The sequence below is a fragment of the Elephas maximus genome, chromosome 10, assembly GCF_024166365.1.
Source record: "Elephas maximus indicus isolate mEleMax1 chromosome 10, mEleMax1 primary haplotype, whole genome shotgun sequence".
Lineage (NCBI taxonomy): Eukaryota > Metazoa > Chordata > Mammalia > Proboscidea > Elephantidae > Elephas > Elephas maximus.
This window is the reverse complement of record NC_064828.1, coordinates 102,803,827-102,830,649: the sequence shown is the minus strand read 5'-3', so window position 1 is coordinate 102,830,649 and position 26,823 is coordinate 102,803,827. Positions and strand designations below refer to the sequence as shown.

At 44.0% G+C, this 26,823-nt stretch overlaps 1 protein-coding gene across 11 annotated transcripts in view; it reads left to right on the top strand.

Moving 5' to 3' along the window:
• FOXN3 (forkhead box N3) overlaps positions 1–26,823 on the top strand; it is a 466,036-nt gene that overhangs the window by 415,957 nt on the left and 23,256 nt on the right. For 9 of the 11 annotated variants that reach the window (XM_049898928.1, XM_049898925.1, XM_049898927.1 and 6 more), the window contains 2 exons: positions 9,761–9,826; positions 21,250–21,355. In XM_049898928.1, coding sequence (XP_049754885.1) covers positions 9,761–9,826; positions 21,250–21,355 — 172 coding nt within the window. The remainder of the gene's footprint in view (positions 1–9,760; positions 9,827–21,249; positions 21,356–26,823) is intronic. The other 2 variants (XM_049898935.1, XM_049898936.1) reach the window with 2 other exon arrangements.

Below are 26,823 nucleotides of genomic sequence, written 5' to 3'. Positions count from 1 at the left end.
GGTAGGGCCTGGACCTCCTTTTTATGCACTTCCCAGCATGTAGGCAATGCTGCCACAAGAGGTCAATTTGGATACCATGGTCACATTTTAAAAAGAGAGCTGTAATTATGACCTCTAATTTGTACTGGTATGCCTGCTGAGTTAAAGATAATGGTGCCTCCTGCTTGGAAGTGTAAGTTAATTGACTACAGGGGTCAGAAGGGTGCTTCCCTCTCTCCCCTCCCCATGCCTCCCCCAAACCCAGCCAGGCTTGCCCCTAAGATAAACTAAGTTGGGCCTGCTGGGCTTTATCCTGCTGGTTAAGCATCAGGTTTAGCCACTGTTTAATACTTAATACTGTGGAAGGTCAATTTTAGCTCATGTTCAAGAGGAAAATAAAACCTCAGCCGGTGGAGACCTAGCCTTTCTTCCCTGATGGCCTTCTCAGAACCAGCATCCCCTGGAACTCCACGCCATGGCCCTTATATTTGTTGATGAAGAACATATCCAGCCTCAGGACAGCTGGTCTGGTATATTTTGCCACCACCGTTTCTTTATGCTTTTTAGACTGTTATGTTGTTGTTGTTGGTTGCTCATGGTAACCCCATGTGTTACAGAGCATAACTGCTCCATAGGGTTTTCTTGGCTGTAATCTTAACAAGCAGATCACCAGGCCTTTTCTTACAAGATACTGTTGGGTGGGTTCTCACCGCCAACCTTTAGGTTAGCCATCAATTGCAAACCGTTTGTGCCACCTAGGGACCTTTAGGCTATTATAGATCATTTCAGATATACTAGGAAAAAAGAGAATAATGGACCCATGGTGCAGTGGTAAAAAACTCAACTGCTAATCAAAAGGTCGGCAGTTTGAATCCGCCGGCTGCTCCTTGGAAACTCTATGGGGCAGATTTACTCTGTCCTATAGGGTCGCTACGAGTCGGAATCGACTCGATGACAACGGGTTTGGTTTTTTTTATAGGGTCACTATGAGTTAGAATTGACTGAACAGCAACAGGTTTATGTACCTATCACCCGATGATGATCAAATCCTGGCCAATTTTATTTCCTCCCTACCTCTCCCACTTCCCCCAGCCCCAGATCAGTTTGGAGCAAATCTCTAGGTATCATCTAATGTCTTCTGTAAAATTTTCATTATGTGTCCCCAAAATACAGAGATTCTTTTTTAATAAGGATAGCCACATTATCAATCACAAAGCTTAAAATTTTTTAACAGTAGTTTCTGAATATTTCATCAGACGCTGCATATTCCTCCGAAGTCTCTCGCTCTGTACCTCATTCAGCTGTAAACCTCTGCTCCCTGGGTTCCCTGGTTGCAGCCTCCTGGGGCACCCCCGTCTGAGAATACTGTAACTGACTGCTTGCGAGGCTGTGAATAGGTGAATTGTTTTAATTTGCTCTTGCCACCCACCTTCCCATCCATATCCACCAACTGCAGTTGGGTTCTTTGAACACCGTCTGGCCTGTCTTGAAGTTAGAAAGGGAAATGCTGATGTCCCTCCCAAATGAAAGGAGCCCTGGTGGCACAATGGTTAAGCACTCGGCTGCTAACCAGAAGGTCATCAGTTCAAACTCACTCAGTGGCTCCGAGGGAGAAAAGACCTGGTGATCTGCTCCTGTAAGTATTACAGCCTACAAAACCTCTACTCTGTTCTTTACGGTCGTTGTGAGTGGGAATCGACTCGATGTCACCCAACAACAACTCCTCCCACATAGAGACCATAATCATTGCCACAGCATCTCAACACTGTAGAGGAACAGTTACAGTGGTCTTCCCTTCCAGATGACTGAAAGACAGCTCTGTAGAAAGGACATAGATTTCTGCCTAGGAATATTCTTATTCGATGAAGAGATCATCTCAACTTCATAATCGTTCATGCCATAGTCACAAAAAAGATGCCAGTGCAGGCTTTGGGCAATTTGTGTGGTTCCATATGGTATAAGTCAATGCAGAAAGAACAGGGTAAGGTTTTGTTCTAAAGCTTCTACATATCGACTGTCAGTTCTGAGAGAATCAGTGATTCTGTGGTCTCTTTTGAAACTCTTATGAGTTAGCATACTACGTGTATCCGCAGACAAAGCAATCCTGTGTTCAGGGTTATCCTCTGCTTTTCTGCATTGCTTGGTTATCAGGGAGGAAGACCATGGAGACCCGGGCAAGCCGCCGATTTGTCCGTTGGAGCACCGATGTCGGGGTTCTGAGCGATACATGCTGTCATTAACACACCTGCCAGTGTCATTCTGAGATGGAATCTTTGCTTCTGGAAAAGGGACTTTGTACATCTACCCAGGTGAAAACAGAGCTAATTGAAAGTGCTGTGTAAATGGAAGCATTCAGTTGTCAGCAGTGGCAAACATGACAAAGCCTGGTGAGGGCCAGGCAGCCCTAAGAACAGCTGGAGCTGTGGAAGGGTTGGTGTAGGTGTTGCCAGCAACCCTGAACTCTTTACTAGAAGAGGAAGTGGCTTCTAGGATGGACACTGGGCAGGAGCCTATCTCCCAGTGAAGAGAGAGAAGTGATGCTGCTGGGGAAGACAAGCTCGTAGCATGGAGAGGGAAGAAATAGACTAAAAATAGATGCTCCCAACACTAGCAAGCCCCAGTTGTCCCGCTGAGCTCCTGGCTCAAGGACCCACCACCCTCTAGGTCTCTCTGTCCTTCCTCTGAGACATCAGTGTGGCCAGGCCCTCTGGTTCTCAGGGCTTTTGTGGGATTGACTGGGGAGCTGGCCTATACAAATGCATTCCCAAAGCACAGATGTGAATTGTGACAGCGTTCCTCAGAGCTGGTAAATTCCTGATTTAGAGTTCACCAGTCACAATTTTTAAGGTCAGAAAGACTGAAGATACATGAATAAAACCAAACCGGTTGCCATCGAGACGATTCCGACTCATAGCGACCCTATAGCTGCTCCATGGAAGGAAGATGTGGCAGTCTGCTTCCATAAAGATTTACAGACTTGGAAACCCTACGGGGGCAGTTCTACTCTGTCCTATAGGGTCACTATAAGTCGGAATCGACTCAACGGCAGTGGGTTGAATACATGAACAGGAGCCTGATAATACCTAAAATACACGTATAGATCTTTCATCCCTCATCCCCTCTGCCAACTTCATTTATCATTTGCTCCAACAAATAACCATTAGTTTTAACTTGCCTCATTTCTTCAGTTTGGGGTTCTCTTTGACTCATTCTTTGGAGAAGGAGGCGACTCTTGGTGTTCTCTCGCTTCACCTCCTACCATGAAGATAAGTTTTAAAGCCACAGCTGGGAGTCAGTCTTTGTGAGAGACTTTAACTCCCAAAAATCCTGTCAGTTTTGATGAATTCCTGGTCCTTGTCCACCGGGCTTCATGACGTCTCTTTCTCCCCCTTCTCTATGTGAGAACTCAGTTGTTTGCGGTCATGTCAGTGGTGAATACCATCTCCTGTTTCCCACTTCATCCCTGCTGCTCCTCACTTCTGGTATCTTCTTTCTTGCTAACTGTCAGCCACAAGAGAAGTGAAAGATGTATTCATGGCAGTGACTTCAGTAGAGTCGGGGCACTCCCCTGTCCTTGTCCTTCCACCTTCAAGATGAGAGACACTTTTTGGATGTCTTGATTGATTGCAACAGAAGCCAAAGGGTATAACCCTGACCTCAGTGGCTTTGCAGCAGTAAACCTTGACTTCCTCTTTCTCCTACACTTAGGATTTTTACAAAAAGGGGGGAAAAAAGGCATCAGCAGTAAAGTGAATTTTGTATCCACTAGTAAATAATTTATTTTTATTTTGTTGTTGTTGAAAATATACATAACAGAATATACACCAGTTCAATACTTTCTGCATGTATAATTCAATGATATTGATTACATTCTTTGAGTTGTGCAACCATGCTTACCTTCCTTTCCTGAGTTGTTCATCCCCCATTGACATAAATTCTGCCCTCTAAGTTTCCTATGTACTTTTTCAAGTTGCTATTGTCAGTTTGATCCCATACAGACAGTTCTTTAAAAGAGCACAGTGCTCAAGGCAGACGTTCTGTAGTAATTAAGCTAAACTATTGTTTTTTGGTTTAAAGAAGACTTCAGGGTGTATTTTTGATTTAAGTCTTAAAGATTATCTCAGGGCAATAGCTTTGGGGTTCATCCAGCCTCCATGGCTCCAGAAAGTCGGGATTCTATGAGAATTCGAAGTTCTGTTGTACATTCATCTCCTCTTTTGATCAAGATTCTTCTATAGAATCTTGAATGAAAATATTTAGTAATGGTAGCAGGCACCATCCAATTTTTCATTGTTTTACTTTTGATGTATCCTATTCGAGATAAGTTGCTTCAAGAACTGCTTCTCTTGACCTTAGCACATGTACGTGTAAGCCTAGTACAGGGTTTCTCAACCTCGGCACTGTTGACATTTTGGGCTAGCTAACTCTTTGTTGTGAGGGCTGCCCTCTGCATTGTAGAATGGTGAGGAGCATCCCTGGTCTCTACTCACTAGATGCCAGGAGCACTCCCTCACTGGTTGTAACAACCAAAAATGTCTCCATGCCTTGTCAGATGTCCTGGGACCAAGGAGAGGGGCAGAACAAAATCACCCAAGGTTGAGAACCACCAGCTTAGTATATATGGAGTGCATATAAATCAAACACGCAAATCTACTTGGTTTCTGTAGGAAATGTACACACCTTACTTGGGGCTTTGGTTTTTGTTCGTTTGTTTGCTTGCTTGCTCACTTATTTGAATCTGTTTTTTGCTCCCTCTACACCAGAAGCAGTGGGGTTTTTTTTTTTTTTACACCAGAAGCTATGCATGTGTTTTTTCCTCTGTATTTGGGAATTAACCAAATAACTTCAGATGTGTCATTTTTGCAGCCTTTACTAAGCATGTTGGCTGTCCCCAAAGGCTTTGGAGCAATGTCCCACTTGATAGGTACTCCTTGGAATCCGTGGTCTGGCAGCCACAAGCCAGAAATGAAGGAGGCAATCAAGGGACGTTATGGGCCAAGCCAGGAACTGTGTGGCATGAGATGAAGAACCAACAATGAATGAGATAAAGAATCTGGCCCCTTCCAAGTCTGCTGCCCACCACCCCTCATTTTAAAATGCACGAACTCAAGCCTAGCAAAATGGAAAAAAAAAGTCACACATTAATTTGCAGCAGACCCAGGACTTGAACTCAGGAATCCCAATGTCTAATCCTTTACCATCACGGAAGAAAAGCCTCCCCAGCACCCAAAAGAAACCATCTGCACATTTTGGAAAAATGCGATGCAAGTTTTTTTTAAATCCAAGTAGCTGAACCATTGGTTCGAGACACTTAATTACCTGTTTCTCTCACTGTAGCATGATGTAGTTGTGTGTGCACATTCAAGGGGAGAGGATTTGAAAACATCTTTAGAGGTGTGACTGATTTTCAGTCTCTTAGTGCAGAGAAAAGGCAATGTGATAAGACAACTGCATTAAAGATGAAAATAGAGATGGGCCTCTGGGAACTGGTGTAGAAAAGAAGTAAGGTTTATTATGGAAGCAGGAGCAACAAAGGAGGACTTTTTTTTAATATGGGATTTTAGACTGGTTCAGCTTTGGTGATGGTCATAAGTAGTCATGAGTATAAATACATATGTTTTGGTGTTTCTGTGAATACATACACACGCTTATATTTTCATTGAAAATTTCTGGCAGTATATAAAAGAAAATAGGAACAGTGCTTACATTGTGAAAGTGGAACTGGGGAAGGTGTTTATTTTTCAAATTATGTTTACCTAGAGTAGGTTGGTTTTTTTTTTTTTTTTTGCAGTGGGCATACAATACTGTACTTTCATAGTTTTTTTTTTTTTTTCCCCTCTAAAAGGGAGGGAGACTTAAGCATTTTAATAAGAGATAAGAATAAGCATCATAGTATCTCTTCTCTTTGCTGTAAAAAACTGAAGCACATAGCATGAAGTTGTATCAGGCATTCTAGCCAAGACTCCAGGAGACTTTTCCATAGCAATGTTTCTGACTAAGTTTCTCTTGGGCTGCCTGGTGTTCCCTCAACATACCAGGAGCCAAAGAATGCCCTTCTGGTATTTACCTATACAATTCCAGGAGATCTGTACTTACTGGATAAGGAAAGAGGTCTGGTTGATTACTTCTGTTTTCATTCACCTATAAATCTGGATGTTGAACCCAGATGACATTATGTTTAATATAATAACAAATAAGAAAAAAAAAAAAAGATGCTACTTGGGAGAAAATATTTGCAACATTGGGTTAGGAAAAGTTTCCGAGTTAGGGCGTAAAAAGCATGAACCATTAAAAAAAAAAATCATGAATCAGATTTTATAAAAACTTTAAAATTCTTATTAAAAGACACTGTTAAGAAACTGAATAGACAAGCTATGGACTGAGGGAAAATATATCTTGCAAAGGACTGATATCCAGAATATATAAAGAAATTTTACAACTCAATAATAAGTTGAACAATTCAATTTAAAAAAATGGGGAAAAGATTTGAACAGACTCTTCACAAAAAAAAAAAAACTACACATGGCCAACAAGCACATGAAAAGATGCTCAACATAATTAATCATTAGGGAAATACAAATTAAAACCACAAAGAAATACCACTACACTTCCAGTGACTATAATCAAAAAGATAGATGACATCAAGTGTTGGCAAAGATGTGGAGAAACTGGAACTCTGGTGTAATCTCTTTGGAAAACAGTTTGGCAATTTGTTGTGAAATTAAACATACACTTACCAGCAATTCCTCAAGAGAAATAAAAACATGTCCATTAGAGATTGGTACAAAAGTTCATAAGAGCTGTTTTCATAATACTTCCAAAATGGAAACAATGCAAATATCCATCTCCAGGTGGATAGATAAACAAATTGTATATCCATGCCATTGAATGCTACTCAGTAACAGTAAGGAATGAACTACAGGTTCACATACAACATCACACCAATCAGTGGCTGCCCACGGTGAGGGTGGGTATGACAGCAAGGGGTCACAAGGAAACTTTGGGGCGATGGAATCTGTACCTTGGTTGTGCCCTTTATCTTGATTGTGGTCATGATAACACTGGTGTAAAACTTCTCTGAACTCATCATAGTATACACTTAGAAGGGGTGCATTTTAAAATTATACTTGAATAAAGTTGATTTTTGAAAGAATGGCACTTACTGTATCCCCTTGGGGAAGGGCTGGGACTGTCTGTCGTGCCCGTGTGCACACACTTGCATGAACACATAAATATATTTTTTTCGTACCATTTGCGGTTCTTGCATGTGCCTCCTCTCCTCCTGATACCAAAGACAGGGGAGGAATCCCAGCCTACCCAAAGGGCTCCTGCTTAGGTGTATGTCACCCCAGGAACTGATCCTTTCACAATGAAGGGTATGGTTGTAGGAATTCAGAATGACTGGGATAATGAGAAGCCTGCCTTTAATACCTGCCCAAAATGCCTGGAAGCCAGGTAGAGTTCTAGGATAGCATCAGAATTTTTATGGAGGTCTTAGGCACTGCAAATCCAGTTGGAAAAAGGGACTGGAAGACTTGCACTAAAGCCTCTTGTTTTTCCTTACATTATGTGTTTCTTTGGGTTGGCTTGAGTGGGGTGGGGGGACATTGATGGGTATTATGTGGGCCTGAAACATTCCCCAAGCTATGTTTTGGTGGTGCCCCAACTAGGTTCTCCTAATTCCATGTGTTGATGATACCTGTTTCCTTTAAGACTTTTTCTCTTTCTTTCATTCTTTCTCTCATTATATTCATTTTGTCTGAGGCCCTTATTATACCTCCCTCCTGAGGTCCACTGTTGTTTTTGTTTTTGTGTTTTTTTCTTAAAGACAGAACTACTTTCTTTAATTTTCTGGCAGAATGCATAGGAAAAGACTCTTGACTTCTTTCCTCTTGTTCTGCCCCCATGAACCTCCTGGTCACTCAGAATAAACACTGGGGACTCTTTTGAAGAGTCATCTGGGGAGACTGGGACCGTTTAGCTCCGCCAACTATGGGTTTCCTGTAGCGCTTGCGTCTCAAAGATGGCAAAGAGCCTTTGCCTGATGAGAAGAAACGTGTGTGTGTTCTTGGCTACTTCTGAGAAAGGAGGGAAAGGCCTCAGAGTGTGCCTCGTGGCTTGTGGGGTGCCAGCAAAATAACCCCCAGACAATGAGTCCTGTTGCTTGGCAACAGTTCTTATGGGGAGATACAGGGACAGGAACTGAGGGAGCCCTGGCAGCAGTGAGTGGCACTTCACGTTTTTTCTAATTATTCAAATAATGCATATATTTTTAGTGTCTGTGGAGAACAATGACTGTTTTAGGAATTCCACCCCAGGAGTTGCCAAATAAGTTGATTTACCTGTTCCTGGTACAATGTGCTTTATAAACTTTCAGTCCATTATGGAGTGTAAGTAAGGGGCCTCCTGCAGGCAGTAGAAAAAGGGCCTGCAGAGTAAAGTTCATTTGCTTTTTTTTTTTTTTTTCCTCCTCCCAAGATATTGTCTTCTGGCCCCAGCATTATCCGTCACTCATGGGGCTTTATACTGTATCAGATCACACCCTTGGAATTAAACTGCACATATAAAGTATGAAAAATGTACTTTTTTAAAAAAGAAAAAAAAAGATTTCTAGCATAATACCCAAAATAAAGTGCCACGGAGCCATTAGTAGTAAATTGAATTTTTTGGTTTGTCGTTTGTACAAATACTGACAAGTGTAGGGCTGCCCTGTCCCCCATCATTAGTCACTGGGCTTAGCAGACGCAGAGGCGGTAATCGGCCAGGGCAGGCATTTTGATGTCGACTTCAATTGCACACTTCATTTATTTGGACAGGGCACAGGCGGCAGCGTCTGTCACGCGGCATCACCGCGCTATTAGTGAATTTCGCCCCAGGGCAGCTGGGACGCCGCACTTGGGCAGATGTTCTTTTCAGCCCATTCCGTGGCCATTCTTCGGGGTTGTTTACTGTTGCCATGGTGACCTTCATTTCCATAGCAGCAGCGCTGCTGTTTCTCAGAGGAAAATGAATTTAGTTATAAAAGGATAATATTTTTCTCTGTTTCTATATAACCTGCCATCTGTCAACTGGTGGATCAGTAAGGATTCAACAACCTATTAAGAATTATAGCAATGGAGTGATGAGTACTTTTCTTTCCGGGGGCTCATATTAAAAGCAGTAATAGGTGTGGAAGTAAACATTGTGCCTTCTGCATCACAACTTTCATTTTTTTCTTTAGATTTTAAATAGCTTTTTTTTTCCCCCATGCCTTCACCACCACCTTGGCTGTTCACCCACAGCCTCGTAAAATACATTTCACATTCTGCTGACAAATGGAAATAACAGTTTATATTTCACAAGATGCAGGTGTATTTAATACTGTCTCTTCTTATGGCTCTGAGCTTTTCCCAGCTCATTTCAGATTCTGTGGCTGAATTTCCTATCATTACACCCCCGCCCCCCCACTTCTCTACCCCAGGAGAATAAAGCTCCAGGGGAACCTAGAGCAGCAACTTCTCAGGAACAGACAGGGTAAATCATGAAATTAATGAAATAAGAACCCACTGCCCTCTGAGGAAAAGCCCACCAGCATACCCCGTAAATCTCATTCTAGAATGTCTTGTCTTCCTCTCCAATCCAAATGGGAAGACAGTCCACTTTTGGGATAGCTCTTCTATTTCTTGGATTTTTTTTTTTTTCCTTCCATTGCATTCATAAGCTGTAACTTGGACAGGGGGAAAAACACACACACGCACCGGCCCCCTTGTAAATAATGTTATTTATTGGTTGATTTTTCCAGATCCTGACATTGATGCTGCCACTGCCATGATGCTTTTGAATACTCCCCCTGAGATACAAGCAGGTTGTGAGTAGATACTTCTATAGCCTACAGCACCATAGTTTGTGAACTTAACCTTCTCATTTATATACCAGGCAATAGGAAGAACTAATGCTAAAGTAGAACTCCCCTTGTAGAATCCCCTGAAAAACTACCTAGGTGCATGGTGACATGCATATGCATATAAACGTGCGCCCATGCATATGTACGAATGCATGCAAGGTGTGTTTCCAAGATGAGGAAGTTCTAGTATCATTTCAGGGCTTAAGACCTGGGGGAAGCGACGCAGACCCCATAATGAGTCCCTGCAGAGCGACCTTCCTTTCTCCAGCAGGAATTATTCTTGGGAATTTGTAGCTACTGCTGGAAGAGGCTACGTGGGGTCAGTTTAACAGTGATGGATCTGAGCAGTGCTCATTTTTAGAAATTTCTTTCCCATTTGAGACCTCTTTAACAGCAGTCCGCCATTGTGTAGACAGAGAGGAGAGAAAAGTCTGGCGAGGTGGTATTGCAGGGGTTTGAAGTAGACTTGACATGGAACCACCGTGGTACCCCTTGTTCTGTCCCCATCCAGCCCTCCAGATGCCAACAGATGGAAAGGCAAGGCTGATTTAGCTAAGCAGAGCTCCCATCTTCCCCATCTGTTGGCCATTAAGCAGTGTAAGGCTTGAGACAACTCTTTTCCTTACTTGGGCTTTTCTCCTATCCAACGTCTGGTGTTTTTTCTCATCACCTTCACCTATCTCTGAGGCCCAACTATAGTGGTTTTAGAACGGTCTCCTTTCTAAGTGATGAAAAATGACTTTAAGATATTTGCCCCTTTCTTCTCCCAACTTGAGGCTAGTGGCTCTATCCACACTTCAACCCCAGCCAGAGCCCTGTTAGCAGACAGATAGCTGGTCTACCAGGGTCTCTTCAGCTCCCGTCAGGACACCGCTGCATTGCAGCCTCCTAATGATGACATAACGCTGGTGTGGAGATGGCGTTGTGAAGTGGCAGGCCTCACCAGACACCACTGGGGACTGGCGCCCACCTGGCTCATTCTTGATGGCAGGGACTTCAGCTCGTTTGGGGCTCTGGCTCCCTGATGGCTGCTTGACCTGTGGAGCAATGGAAATACCCCACTTGTATAGGAGGGAGCATTTCCCACGGAAGAGTACCCATCCGCAGGCCCACAACAGGTGTCTCCTGTTAGCAGTGGACTAACAGGGAGTTCCAGACCATCCTTCATAGCCCTCCACTTGTCACAACCCTCCTGACAGCTTGAGAACGTTTGACTCCATCCTTTCTTATTTGTTCATTTTTTAAAAGACCCAGGAGATACAGCAGAGCATTCTCAGGGAGAATTGTGCCTCTGCCTGGGGCTGCCATTACCTGCTTCTACAGGTACAGAATTCTCATTTTGTCTTTGGTAAACGCAGGTTGCCAGCAATTGAAATGTTAGATTGAACACACCTCTGACAAGCACACTCTACTGCTAGGCAGACAGAAAACCAGAGCAGTCCTGTAGCTGGCAGTTAACCTGAAGTAGAGTTTTTAAATGGTGCTTTAAATTACGGAGAAATGTTTAAAAACAAAAACCAAAAAAGTCTCCATGCTTAGATGATGTTGCGGGAAGAGTACAGTCCAGATTGTAATTGGGTTACAGTCTGAAATGGTTTCTAAGATCAAGTTACATAATTCATCGTGGTGGAAACGTACTGATTTCATCTGAACCATGTAAGATTTTAGCACCTTCCTTAGCCCCAAGCTGCTGTATGCAAGTGATCATTGGTTAAAAAAAAAAAAACTTTTGATGAACTGGTTCCTGGAGATAAGAAGGAAAATGGAGATTATGGAACAGGCAAGGAAGTTGATCACTAATGGGCCCTCAGCAACTTCCACAGAAGTCCGTCATCACTGGATTCTTCACCACAGGTCGAAAGGGAAAATAGAGGGAAAAGTGCTGATTAGTTGACAGATTGTCTTTAATATTCTCGTGGCTAAATGAAGTTCTCCACTCTCCATTGCTGTAACACCCAAACTGTAAAGAAATAATTTTCAGTGTATCTTATTTGCTTTTACATGCTATGTTTGGATTTTGAAAGCTCAGTGTTCATGTTTTGAAGCTAGAAGGTCATTTTTAGAAGACTTTTCTACCTAACTATTACCGTTGTGAGAAATTCAGCCGTAACCTTCATGAAGGCTCCATGTCAAGAGGGGACTCAGTCCCTGGAAGGGATGAACCAGGAGGCCTCCAAAAGTCACGGAAGGGATGCTCATTGGCAGGAGGCAGCAGATAAGTCAATTTAAGAGCTGGGGAGAAGGCAGAGACAACATCTTTGTATTTATCTTCCCACCTGACCCCCTATTGTTGTTGCTAGCTGCCATCAAGTCAGCTCCAACTCATAGTGACCTTATGTACAACAGAACAGAACATTGCCCTGTCCTGCGTCATCCTCACAGTCTCCACCAGGTTCAAGTCCACTGTTGTGGCTAACGTGCCAGTCCTTCTCACTGAGAGTCTCCCACGCCCTTGTTGACTCTCACCTTCACCAAACATGTTATGCTCTTTTCTAGCAACTGCTCCCCCCGATGACGTGTCCAAAACAATGTTCTGTTGTGATCCAGAAGGTTTTTACTGGCTAATTTTTAGGAATAAATCACTAGGCCTTTCTTTCTAGTCTTTCTTAGTCTGGAATCTCCACTAAAATGTGTCCACCATGGGTGACCCTGCTGCTATTTGACATACTGGCTGGCTGCACAGCTTCCAGCATCATGGTAACATGCAGCCACACCACGGTATGACAGACTGCCTCCTAATCCCCTGCAGGTCAAGCTAGAACACAGTCAAACAGGCAGGTTGTAAAGCCCCCTGTAGACTGAAGCAGTGCTGGAGGAAGGAGGTGGCTGTGTATCAAGGGCCTGCTCTATACCAAGCACCCAGGAAGCCAAGCAGCATGTCCCTGAGCTCTTAGTAAACACAGTCAGAGGTATGTATCTCCAATACATGAGTCTTGGGTTTCAGTTAGCTCTTCCTTGGTGCACTCCTCCTCCTCCTCCTCCTGTTATTTAATTTTACACTGCATCGTGTTTCTTATTCTAGGAGTTGATGGAGAAACGCTTCTTAAGGGAGAAGCGTTATAGACAGATAATGATTAAGCCACCGTTCCCTGTCCTGCCAGCTGGAAAAAGCGAGCAAGGTGATCCCTCAGAGCAGATGTTTAAAGGCAGCAGCCGACCAGCTGCGGTGATGGTGTGTGGGTGGCCTGCCTAGTGGCATTTGTGTGCCTGTGTCCCAGTGTGGATGTATACGTACGTTACCCAAGTTCAGGGGTCCTGCCCCTGCCCATGAGTGGGGAGCGTGGGTTCCAGAAGCACGTTTCTGCTCTGCACAGAGCCTGCCTATGTTCTCCCTCTGGGCTGGTGCCGTGGTTCTGTTTATGGAGCTTCCTCAAGGGGTGCTATTTATAACCCCTTGTTTTCACCTCATGGGCTGCGTGATGGCCCTGTTTGGGGAGGGCCGCCAGCCCAGTCTCCCTGCCGCTGTTCATTCCAGCAGTTAGAGGCTGGCCTGGATTACTTGAAATCCTTTTCCTTTGCTCACCCTGCCTAGCCATTCCACTTCAGGTCGCCAGACTGCAGCCACTTAGATCTTTTCTTCTCCTCCTTCCCTTGCTGAGCGTCTGCAAGGCTGGTTGGAGCTGGCAGACTGGCCACCACCCAGGATCTAATGTTAAGTAAAAAGGAAATGACATTCGAGATGCTGGTGAGAACCCTAGTCAGCTCAAGTCTCTTCAACTTTTGGAGGTTCCACGCTGCCCCAGGGGAGCCTGGGCCACCATGGATTGTGGGAGCTGGATTTCTAGTGTGTCCCTCAGCCTTGCATTTCAGACTGGTGCTTGACTTTGAATGAGGCAGCAGCATGCATCTCATGAAAACCTCAGCTATGACATCCTGTTCCCCTGGCAGCACCAGTGGTATATGTGACATCTTTTTCAGATCTGCCAGTTTGCACCATGGAAAACATTCTGCAAGGAACGCCGTCGTGTCTCCCATGTTCTCGAGGTCACAACTTCCAGAGAAGTCAGGGCTGGGCATTTCTGTCGCAGTGTCTTTGAACTTTGGATTCTGCTTCTAGCCAAATTCTTCCACTGAGACTCGCAATCAAGAAAAACCAAACCCACTGTCATTGAGTCAATTCCGACTCATAGCGATCCTATAGGACAGAGTAGAACTGCCTCATAGGATTTCCAAGGAGCGGCTGATAGATTCAAACTGCCAACCTTTTGGTTCACAGCCTAGCTCTTAAGCACTACACCCCAAAAAAGTGGTTGAGTATACTACTCCTGACTTCTGCTATCTGCTTAAGTACCTGCTTTGCAGTTGCCCTTTGACAAACCCTATGAGTCATCTTTAACCCCAGTGAGGGGACTGTTATTAAGTCAGGAGAAGCCAGATCACCATTACTTATCTTCAAAGGTTTATATAACTCTGGTTGGACTTTTCCCAGAGACGAACTTTAGATAGTACACAAAACAACAAAATGAAACAGGGCTGGGGGAGGGAGGTAATGGCAGGGCGAGGGGTCGTGCACCCTGCCTAGAACTGGGATATATGTCAGACACACCAGGGATGGAAGAAGAAAGACAACCAGGGAATGGGCTGTGTCCTCCCATGCCAGCCCCCTCCCCAGCCTGCTTCCAGTGAGCAGGTGGGAAGAAGGCTGACTTTAGGAAAGGAAAGGATTATCAGAACCCCCTGCTGCTCAGCTTATGGCCTCTGTTAGAGGCAGCCAGGGCTCCCCTCCAAAGGCAGCGGTAGGAGCTCAGAGGTTAATTTTAGAAGTTGTGAAAATCAAGGAAGCTAAGCTTCAGGAGGCGTGCTGGGAAGCTGGGATGGGGGCGTGCTAAGGGATGGCAGAGAGAGGAGGAAACGTTTCTTCTTATGCCATAGTTTTTTGTTTTTTTTTTTTAAGCTTCCAAGCTCGCGTTATCATATCTAGATCATAGCATCTACCTTGAGTGGTATTGCGTGATGTGGCCTTATGTTTCTTGTGTATGTGTTACTTCCTTTTTGGTAAAAATAAGAAAGTTTAGAGTCATTCTATAACTTAAGAGAAAATGGTTGATCAGCAAGAGTTGGGGACTTATTCTAGCAACTTGAGAGCCTCAGACATGTGTCTTCTTTCCTGTGGAAGATTAGTGTGTAATTGATCTAACCATAAAAGATGATGTGGGAGGACTGTCCCTTTCTAGTGAGAGCCACAGCTCAGAGTTAGAAGACAATTTTGAATGTCCAGTTTCTTCTTAGGTTTCTTACCTGGCTTAATCCTAAATGTAATTTCAGTACTTTGGGTGAGATGGATTGGTTGGTTGGTTGTAAAGGTGTTGGTCTTTAAAGATTTTGATATGCTTTGAGGAAAATACAGAGTAAATAGAAGGGAAAGAGTAGCAGTGCTGGTAGGGAGAGCCTGAGGAATAGATTCACGTTCCTTCACATTTCCACAATCTGAACAGTAGTGACATAGAGACCTCAGAATGCCTTTCTCAGAGCCATTTTAGACTGGCCGTGATTCGTTTTTCAGAAGCTGTATTTCTGACACTTGGGAATGGGGACAGAAAGGAGAAAAGATGTAGGAACAGTTAAGTGTCACAGCTGGCTTCTGGCAGCCAGTGAGCAAATATGAACACATCTGCCGTCCCAACAGGAAGAGCCCTGCCAGTGATAAGGACTGGGATATGCCAGGATTGGCAGAGGCAGGGCCTAGTTGCAGCTTATTTGAGGACAAGTTCCAGGATTCAGGGGACAAGCCTCGTGTACATGCCGGAAGTCTTACGAGGTTCAGGAAATAGCTCAGGCAAAGCCTTTTAATGCTGCAGGATAGTTTTGTCTATGAGCTGCTCTTTGAAGTGAATACAGTTCATTAATCAGAAAGATGTTTTAATGGGTTAATGCAGAGTTATAGACAACTACAAAAAGCATAATGCTCCGACCCCATTAACCCGTGTGCCTTATAGATAATTAATAAGAGGATGTTAGGCAATGTAGGATGGTGGAAGGATGATGACGATGATGATGATGATGGGCTTACATAATGGGCCACTCACTGAGCTAGACAGTTTATTTAGCTTATCTGGTTTAATGGTCAAAACGAATCTGTCAGTTTCGTTTATACCTACTTTGCAGGTGAGAAAACAGCCACAGAAAGGTTGAGGCACTTGCCCAAAGTCACAAAGCCGGTAATAGAGCAAGAATTTGAACTGAGGCAGTCTTACTCACACAGCCTGTACTCTTAACCACTCCACTGTGCTTCTTCCCTGAAAGGTTGATTGAGGATTAAATAAGACAAAGAGTGCAAAATGAATCAGGTTATCCAGTAAATGCTCAGTGAGTACTGTCTTCCTTCCTTGTTTCTCTTTCTGTTGGGCTTGCCAGTGGTGCTTAAAGGTTCTGAGCATTTGGGCAAAGCACTCTATGAACTGTCTTTAGGGCTGCTTGTCTTCTTGGACTGGTGAGTAACGCAGCAGCCACCGCAGAGTTCAGGAGGGCGTGTGTTCCGTGACTTCCATCTGTTGTCTTCACATTCCAGGGCTCTAGCCTTTGTCCCAGGATTTTAGGTGTTTGGGGCATTTCCTGCCCAGGAGTGACTGATGTGATCTGCACCACCGGAAGAGTCACTGCTCCTCCTGCAACACTTTGACCAGGAAGATCTCTAAGTCCTTCTAACATGGTCTGTTTTATCATCTCATTCCATCCTTATGGCCTTTCGTACCCCCCTGCCCCCCAAAAAAAAACAGTTGCCGTCCAGCCAGTGCCAACTCATGGCGACCCCGTGTGTGTCAGAATAGAACTGTGCTCCACAGGATTTTCAATGGCTGGTTTTTCAGAAGAAGAGCACCAGGCCTTTCTTCCGAAGTGTCTCTGGGTGGACTTGAACTGCCAACTTTTCAGTTAGCAGCCAAGCTCGTTAACCATTTGCACCGCTCAGGGACACCTGTGGCCTCATAGGTAGCCTGAAATAGAGAAAGCACAGGCTACCTCAGGGTCCTCTGTGGATCTTGGTCGCATTTATGATATTGATAACGAGCATGCACACTCCAAGCACTAGTGTCTTTTTTGTCTTAGTTTATCCTCCAAATGCCCTGTGAGATAAACACCATTTTCCTCCTCACCTTATACACAAAGAAACTGAGGCATAAGGAGTTTAAATAGCTTGCCCAGGGGGACACAGCCAGCAATTGACAGAGCCGGTGCAGAGCCAGGGTCATCCGCCCCAAGAGTCTGGCTCTCAGTCACTGTGCTGCAGACCACTTCCTGGCTCAGAACGCTTTAATGGTTTTCCCAGTGCCCAGGGGAAAAAGTCCAAAGGCATCTCATTCCTGATATACTTTAGCAAATAACTTTTTAGTTCCTCTTGCACAATGTGCTTTTTAATCACTTCCTGGCCTTTGTATGAGCCGTTTCCTGTACCTTCAGATCCCAAATTAGATGGCACTCTCTATAGGAAGTCTTCCCAGATACCCCTGGGTTTGGGTTAGGTGTCTCTATCCTTTATGTCTGTAGCCCACCCCCACCCCCAGCCCCCAACTAGCACTTATTGCCTCTTTAATTCTCTGTCTCACTTAGCACAAAGTCTGTGGTCAACCATGTCCTCATCACTTGATCCATAGGCAAGTACTTGGTAAAGTTTTAATTAATTAATTAATTAATTAATTAATTAATGTGATTCTATATATGAGACTATAATAATTTTTACTGACAAGAATTTTAACTGTGGTACAGAGTTTAAATATGGAGGTTATTTATTGGTGTGGTCCATGATAATATTAATTTGCTGCTCTAGACGAGGTCTCCATGACTGATATATTGAGCAGTATTATCTGAGGAGACCCTGAACCCTGTGGTGATCTGACCATTTCAAGGAGAGCACCAGCAAAATCACAGAACCCTCTCTCTCAGTCCCCAAAACAGACGGACAAACAAAAAGCCTATCTTTTCAGGGAGTTTGGATATAGACTGGAGTACCCATCTACGGATTCCAGAGTTCTGCTGATCTTTTGCGTATGTCTATCCTTGGACGTTATTGATATTTTTCTTCCTGAGTTTTCTTCTAGAAGTTCTGTAGTTTTAGTTCTTTAAAATCTAGGATCCATTCTGAGTTTATTTCTGTACGTGGTATGAGGTAAGGGTTAAAGTTTATTTTTTTTCAAATGGGTATCCAGTTGTGCCAACACCCTCCTTTTCCCCATTGCATTGCTTCGGTGCCTCAAAAATCAGTTGACCACATATGTGTGGGTCTACATCTAGATTCTGTTTTGTTCCGTCAGTTTAGATGATTATCCTTACACAAATACCGCACTATCTTGGTTACAGTAACTTTATAGTAAGTTTTGAAACCAGGTCATGTAAATCAGGTAATATAAATTTTAGATATTCTTTCTTAGAGAAAACTCATCAACTAAGACAGACATTGTGATAATTAACCACAACACCACATTATAACAGGTTCTATGCTTTTAAAATACTTGGCGAGTTTCTTGTCTCAGAGCGTCTGATCTTTTATCCAAAATCAAGCTGAGAGTAGGGACAGGTGGGAGTTTCTGATCTGGTTCAGCCTACTCTCGCAATGTATTATGGTGAGAGACTGGGGAGATTCTGGAACGATAGGCTGTGCTAGTAGTAATAAGTTTAGGCAATAGTTTCAGCTTTATCTCCCATCACACCTTTTGTAAAAGCTAGTAACAAGGGCCTTATACAAAACTGGAAGAGAAATGATAAAATGTATCAGCAAGAGGCATGTGTATGCGCCGTCAAGTCGATTCTGACTCATAGTGACCCTGTAGGACAGAGTAGAACAGCCCCATAGGATTTTTTTTTTTTTTAATCTCCATGGAAGCAGACTGCCGCATCTTTTTTCGGCAAAGCAGCTGGTGGGTTTGAACCTCAGACCTTTTAATTAACAGCCAAGCATTTAACCACTGTGATGCCAGCGCTCCTTCAAGAGGTATGTTGTTATTAGGTGCCATCAACTTGATTCCAACTCATAGCGACCTTATATACAACAGAATGAAACATTGCCCAGTCCTGCACCATCCTTACAATCATTGTTAATGCTTAAACCCATCGTTGCAGGCACTGTGTCAGTCCATCTCATCCAGGGTCTTCCTCTTTTCGCTGACTCTCTACCAAGCATGATGTCCTTCTTCAGGGATTGATCCCTCCTGGTAACATGTCCAAAGTACGTGAGACAAAGTCTCACCATTCTGTTTTTTAAGGAGCATTCTGGCTGTGCTTCTTCCAAGACAGACCCGTTTGTTCTTCTGGCAGTCCGTGGTATGTTCAGTATTCTTCTCCAACGCTGTAATTCAAAGGCATCAATTCTTCTTCATTCTTCCTTATTCTCTGTGTCCAGCTTTAGCATGCATATGAGGTGATTGAAAATATCTTGGCTTAGGTCATGCGCCCTTAGTCCTTAAAGTGGAATCTTTGCTTTTTAACATTTTAAAGAGGTCTTTTGCAGCAGATTTGCCCAATGCAACACGTCGTTTCATTTCTTGACTGCTGCTTCCATGGGTGCTGATTGCAGATCCAAGTAAAATGAAATCCTTGACAACTTCGGTCTTTTCCCATTTATCATGATGTTGCTTATTGGTCTAGTTGTGAGGATTTTTCTTTCATTATGTTAAGGTGTAATCCATGCTGAAGGCTGTAGTCTTTGATCATCATCAGTGTTTCAAGTCCTCTCAAGACATATAGAATGCCCAAATAATTAACAGTTTGTAGAGCTATCTCCTATTTAAAAGCTAGACATTCATCCTACATGGCAGACCTTTGATTAAAGGTTTGGCATGTTCATATAGACATGCTCTCAGAGACCTAAAAAAATATAAAAAGTAAATTATATGGATTACATGACGTGCTTTATAAAAAGTATTTCTTCTACACAAATAACATCAGCTATAAAAACGTGTAATATTCATAGTAGGTTTCATTTTTCGATGTATAATTTTCTAGAGCCTTTTCGATATGGTCTTTGTTTGAAAAAAATACTGTTCATCTACCTTGCCTCAGTGTAAGACTGTGCCAGGGGCTACACGGACACAGCCGGGGTCTTTGGGGAGGATTAGGATGCTGAAGGCAGACAGGGTCTTGGAGAACACTGTTCAGAGAAGGTAAATGAGATTTGGGAACTTGCACAAAGTCAGACAAGAAGAGCTAAGATTAAAAGCCAGGTGTATGAGTGCTCCATTCCTGTGCTTCTCACTTGATTATGCTCACCTGGCCCCATAGACTTGTGGAGGAGTTTTGGTAAATGCAGAAAGAGATACAATATTAGCTTGAAACATATGAATTAGCTGTTTTGGAGATAAAAAAAAAAAATCAGGGCTTTCCTATGGCTCAACCTATTGTATAAATCCTCAGACAAAATCAGATTGGCATGAAGCTACTATGAATTTGTGTGGGAAATGTACAGGATCTGATGGTTGCTGGGTAGAAAGTTGGCTTAGGGCTCCTCTCTGGTTCCCTGGGTGGTGCAAACAATTAAGCTCTCGACTACTAGCCAAAAGATTGGCTGTTCGAACCCACCCAGAGACATCTCAGAAGACAGGCTTGGCAGTCTGCTTCCAAAAGATGACAACCTTGAAAACCCTATGGAGCAGTTCTCCTCTGCACACATGGGGTCACTGTGAGTTGAAATTGACTCCATGGCAAATAACAACAACCAGCGTTGCTCCAGGCGTAAGTGTGTTTAGGAGAAGGTGGATGTTCAGAGAGCCTCCTGGAGACTTGCATGGGGGAAGCTGCTGTGTGTGGCTCTGAGGCAGAAGCCAGAGCCTCCATCTCAGCCCTTCCCTCCCAACCACTCAGAGGAGGCGCAGGGAAGATCACTGTAAGGATGAACTACATTGTAAGTGCTGAGGTGCAGATGGTGTGTAAACTTGGGCTTGCTATTACTTAGACTGTATTTTTCCCTTGTTTGGCTAAGGACAAATAGATGTTTTCAACTTCTGACCAAGGTCAGAGACGCATGAAGAAGTACTTCTGTTTGGCCACTTGCTATTTGATTGTGTCAGAGTCCTGAAGCTCTTGCTGGGTCTGACTGAAGGGAGAAGTGTATTTAATATGTGCAGGAAGATAATTTTTGAAACCCACTTTTTAAAACTTGTATTTTTTAGTTGAGTCGTACACTCTTGGTCTGACTTTGCTGACCAAATCTCTTGAAGTGTGTTATTTTTCTCTCTGTCTCGCTCTGAGTGTCCTTTCCTGTCTCTGCCTCCCCATGTCTCTCTGCCTCTGCTCACTCTCTGTGCCTGGCTGTCTTTCTGCTTTGTGTGTGTTTTTCTATCCCCCCACGGCCCCCCAACTTAGTCTTTCTCTCTTTGGAGTATCCACAATTTCTGACTTAGAAGTGAAACCTTCACAGTTGAATTCACACGTGGTATTTTTTTCCCTTTTTGTTTCTTCAGTTCCTCCGGGAGTGATCCAGAATGGAGCTCGGGTTCTGAGCCGAGGGATGTTTCCCAGCGTCCGGCCATTGCCAATCACTCCCATTGGAATGACGGCAGCCATGAGGTAAGGGATGTGCCTACTGGGTCAACCCAGCCTGAGATTGGGATGCAGATCCTTGTGTCCCGAGGGGCCACTTCAGGGGATAAAGAGGATCAGCCTCTACCCAGTTAAGGCAATAAACCTGGCTGGGACGTTTAAAAAAATTACTGTAACTCTCAGGGACTCCAATTAAAAATGCCGTTTCTCCTTGGGCCATCAAATTATCCTGGTTTCTTGGCAGATGAGGAGATGGAAATAAGTTAAATCTTTATTCTAAGAAAGCAGGTGGAAAGAAAGAGTGGGTGGGCTGTTAATTAGTTTCTAGACCCAGTTTAGTCACTTGCCAGTCCTGTGACTTTGGGCTGATTTCTGACCTCATGGGGACTCAGTTCCCTCATCTGTACAACTACGCTGCCTCTTAGGAGCAAGTACAGTGTGAATCAGATGCAAAATTGTGTGTGGAAACTGCTTTGATAAAAGGTATTTAAATAACAAGGAACCCTAGTGGCACAGTGGTTAAAGCACTCAGCTGCGAACCGAAAGGTTGGTGGTTCGAACCCATCAGTCACTGCACAGGAGAAATATGTGGCAGTCTGCTTCCATAAAGATTTACAGCCTTAGAGACACTATGGGCTGTTCTACTCTAGCCTGTAGAGTCACTATGAGTCAGAATCAACTCAACGGCAATGGGTTTGGTTTGGTTTGATATATAAATAACAGGTAGCATCATTCCCCTGAGTCTGAGAATCAGATCAGTTGCCAAGACACAGGAACCCTTCTTTGAATAAATGTCTTTCATCCATGCTTCTCATTCCAGCTCCGGAATAGGGCCACCATTGACTTAGAACTCTCACATACACCAGGGGCAGCTCCTCCTCATTCTTCCTGCTGCTTCTCTCCCCACTCCTGCCCACCCATCAACCACTGCCAGACTAATTTCCTAAAATGTGCCTTACTAGCCTCTGCAGAAGCACCTTCCATGGCTCCTACCACATCTCCCAACCTCCCACCCAGCCCTCCTTTCTACTTGAGCCAAGTATGTGTTCCTCGAGCATGTCCAGTATCTGCCCATCTTATTTATAGTTTCCTCTGTGTAGTTTCCAGATAATGCATCCTTCAAGTCTCTTCACAAAGGTGATTCTTTCTGAATGTGCCCTCTGAGCCAGCACTGGATGAATTACGCTTTCCTGTGAACCCATAACCGCCATGCTTTATTGTGGCCCTTGGATGAGTTGACCTTGTGTCATAGTAATTTCTGGGTGTCCCTCTGTGTCCTCAGTGGTGAGCTCGCTCATCTCAGGCTAGGGCTTTCTCAGTTTGATGATGCCTCATTGCGTGTTGCACGGTGCTGAGCTCAGGCTGCTCACTTATGAAAGACCTGTCAGACTGAGCTGCATCTCTTACAGCAACGTCTTTTGCCTTTTTTCTGTGCCTGTGGGTCAAGTTCATACCTGAAGACCGTTTTGCTTTCACAGTGTCTCATGTCCCAAATGAAACCAATCCAGAAAGTCTGTTTAGCCAGGGCCAGAGGGAGCTCCCTTGTGTTAATCAGCCACGTAGACTTGCCAACCGTGTGGAGTTTCACTTGTCTTTTAAACTTTACCAGTGAACCAACCTACTTTTGGTGTCTGGGACCTGATAGGAGGGAAGGAGGGATGGATAGATTAGATGGATGGGTGGGTGGATGTCACTGAGTCAACTCTGACTCATGGCGACCTTATGTACAACAGAGTGCAACATTGCCAGCCCCGCTTCTTCACAATCGCCAGAATGTTCAAGTCCCTCATGGCAGCCGTTGCGCCAGTCCATCTCACCGTGGGTCTTCCTCACCCTTGCTGGCCCTCTACTTCACTAAACATGACGTCCTCCTCTATAAATTGATCCCTCCTAATAACATGTCCAAAGCATGTCGAGTCAGATAGTTTTCTGCTGTGATCCCTAAAGTTTTCATTGGCTGATTTTTGAAAGTAGATCACCGGGTCTTGCTTCTAAGTCCGTCTGAGTCTGGAAGCTCTGCTGAAACCTCTCCGCCATAGGTGATACTGCTGATATTGGAAATACCGGTGGCATAGCTTCCAGCATCATAGCAGCATGAAGCCACCACAGTACGACAAGCTGACAGACAGTGAATTAGAAGGAAGGTTGATAGAAATTAGGATGGTGATCGAGTTGTAAAACCATTCATCGTTTATTTCTACTAACCTGACACAGTGCTGGAAACCCTGGTAGCATAGTAGTTAAGAGTTCGGCTGCTAACCAAAAGGTTCATAGTTCAAATCCACTAGGCACTCCTTGGAAACCCTATGGGGCAGTTCTACTCTGTCCTATAGGGTCGCGATGAGTTGGAATCAACTCAATGGCAAAGGGTTTGTTTTGCTTTGTTTTGTTTCTGTGACACAGTGACACTTTCTAAAAACTTATGGGAAGGATCCTTTTCTTGTAATTCTCTAGTATTTTTCTTGGTTACTGTTAAAATTCTTCTTGCGTCCATAAATTTTATGAAGCCAGAGTATCAGTGCCTTTGCTTGACATTGTGAACGGGACATAGTATGCTTGCCATTCCTTTCTTAAAATCTTTCCCATCTCACCTCCTAGTTTAGCATTTTGCTTGTGAAGAATTTAAGGCTATTTTGGCATGGAGTAACAATGTATTTTTCATTAGTGGATTCCAAGTATAGGCTTCTGTTTTCTCACATTGACCACTCTTAGTGCTCAAGCATAGCTTTAAATGCGGTTCCAGCCACCCTTTGTAGAAGGACACAGAAGGTCCAGGCAGAGGGGGAAGGGAAACCTAAGGCCAAGTTGGCCTTCAACAGGAGGTGCCCTGATGGGTTTGTTACCCTCATGGTATAGCTTATCACAAATTTTACTGATGAGTACCCTCTAGAGGCATTATTTGAGGAGAACTGGTGGTGCAGCAGTTGAAGCCCTCAGCTGCTAACCAAAAGGTTAGCAGTTTGACCCCATCAGCCACTCCATAGGAGAAAGATGTAGCAGTCTGCTCCTATAAAAGATTACAGCCTTGGAAACCCTATGGGGGCAGTTCTGCTGTGTCCTATAGGGTTGCTATGATTCAAAATCGACTCAATGGCAACAGGTTTAGAGGCATTATTTACAACGTAGATTTTTTTTTTTTTTTCTGTTCCGATTAGAAGATAACAAAGCACTGCAGCAAAACAGTGAAGTCTTATTTCTATTCAAGAAGTTTCCTCTCATCTCATACAGTGAGCATCTCGGTTTGGCCACCTCCAAAGCAAAAGCCCACATACCAGTTTCCAGGGCTAGACTTATGTTTCAGTCAGATGCAGTCAGGAGACAGAAACTATAGCAGGTATTAGAACAGAGAGAATTTAATATGAAGAATTGTGAACCTGGTAGGAAGTTGTTAACCAGAAAACTGAAAGGGTAAAAAGAGAACTCAGGGTATCATGGAGATGTAGCAGTTACAGGAAGCAGCTACCACTTCTGGGGTTGAGGAAGCAAAGGGAAGAGGTTGGAATTATTGCCCCAGCGACTTAGACCTCTGAGGCTGGGGCTGGTACTAGAGTCTGAGCTCAAACAAGGGACCTGTGGGGCTGACACCCAGACCTCTGAGAGAACATAAAGAAGTAGGTTTCACAAGTGTTATAAAAACTACTGACTGGATTCAACAGCTGTCACAGGAAGACGCCACCGCTACTACTGGGTTGACCCAGGAACTAGAAGCACATTGGAAGGAGCCTGTCCTTTCTTCCTTCACAACTTCACAGTCTCTCTCTGGCTCCCCCTGTTGGCAGACCCTAACATGGCGCCAGGTGGCAAGGCAGAAATGTAACTTGCAGCATCCCAACCCCACCATATAAAACAGTGTGGGAGGGTCACTTTGGAGCTGAGAGACAATGGGTTAATAATGATACAACTTGCTTATTGTCTGTCCGCTCTAACGGCATGCATAGTCTAATGAAAGTGACCTTCCTGGCCATCATAGCAGTTTGGAGCAGGAGCGTTTCAGTAAAATATACAGCTATAGTTTGGAGGAACTAGACAAAGTACCGTTTGCATGGAGATGACCAGTAAAGGAAGCCAATGTACATTATCAGTAAATTGTCCAGGTTCCAACTCTGCATCTGCCACCCCTGTTTCAAGGGAAATTAGGAGGAGGGTTAGTAAGCCCTCTAAGGTTAAAGATCCTTGCTTCTAATCTCTTGGCCTCTTTATGCCCCAGTGCCCCGGCAAATAGTAGGCTCCCAGATGCTTTCAGAATTTAGGCGCGTAAACGTAGTAACGTAAGCATTGCAAAATCAGCATCTGGGTAAAACCCATTAAAAGATGTTTAGGGAAAAAAAAACTTGTTCTGCACTTTTCACATTCGTTGTAAGTACTGTTTTTAATTTCACCATGTGTCAGTTGAACCTAAATTCAGCTGAAGTTGAAAGGAAAACAGTTCAACAGAGAAAAGAACAACCCCAAATATCGTCTGCCAGGCCGCATGGCTGTGGCCTATACTCCTGAGGTGCTCACATGTTTAAGGGGGATGCTGGCTCAGTGGGTTCAGCCTGAGGCTGAGAGAGAGCAGGGAGAGTCATTAGCACCCCTAAAGACCAATTTCCTATTCCGCTTTGTATGATGGGTTTTCTGTGTGACTCAAGCGACTTCTCCTTAAGTGAAAATATTTGTCTTTCAGGGATTTTTTTTTTTTTTTTTCTCCCCTCTACTGAGTGGCAAAGGCCATGTTTGTTTGTCTTAACACTGAAACTATTATTGACATGGATGAAGTGTTACTTTTATTAGCTGATCATTACACAGCGTGTATTTGCTGGGTTCCTTTGCATATAATTATGATGTGAAATCTCCTTGTAAGAGTATCTGTCAATAGTGTAATTGACTTTACGGTGTTGACTTTGTACTCAATAACCTCAGAGATTGGCCCATCCTGAGACAGTGGAAGCCTGATTATTTTTAAATTTGCCTGGACGTACAGTCCTCAAGACACGTTATCCTCCAAATAACAGCCCGAAAGTCTTCAAGTTTTATGCCTGTGTCTTCTGCTGCTTTCCCAGGGAGATTTGTTGCACAGATTACATTGAATGGAACAAACGGTTATGGCTCTGGAAGAGCTGTTTCTGGCCCTCTCGGGAAATAGGAACCTCAGGTTTCTTACATTTATGGGCTGCCTCCCAGGTAGAGGCCTTAGGAACTCTCTTGGGTCTGGGCCACCTTGCTTTCAATTCTCCAGGATTTTTGTTTTTAAACCATCATTTCTTTTTATTTCCAAAGCTTTTTATCACCCCAAACAGAAACTCAGTACCTTAGGGCTCCTTTTGAACCAGACTGGCCACTCCGGTGGCAGAGGGGGTGCAAATATCCAGGGCTCACCAGAGGATCGAGAGAGAACTGATGGGAGTGGGTCCTTCCTGTGTCAACCTGTTGCCATCCGCTGATTCCAACTCATGGCGACCGCATGTTTGTCAGAGTAAAACTCTCCTCCATAGGGTCAGCAGTACTGATTTTTT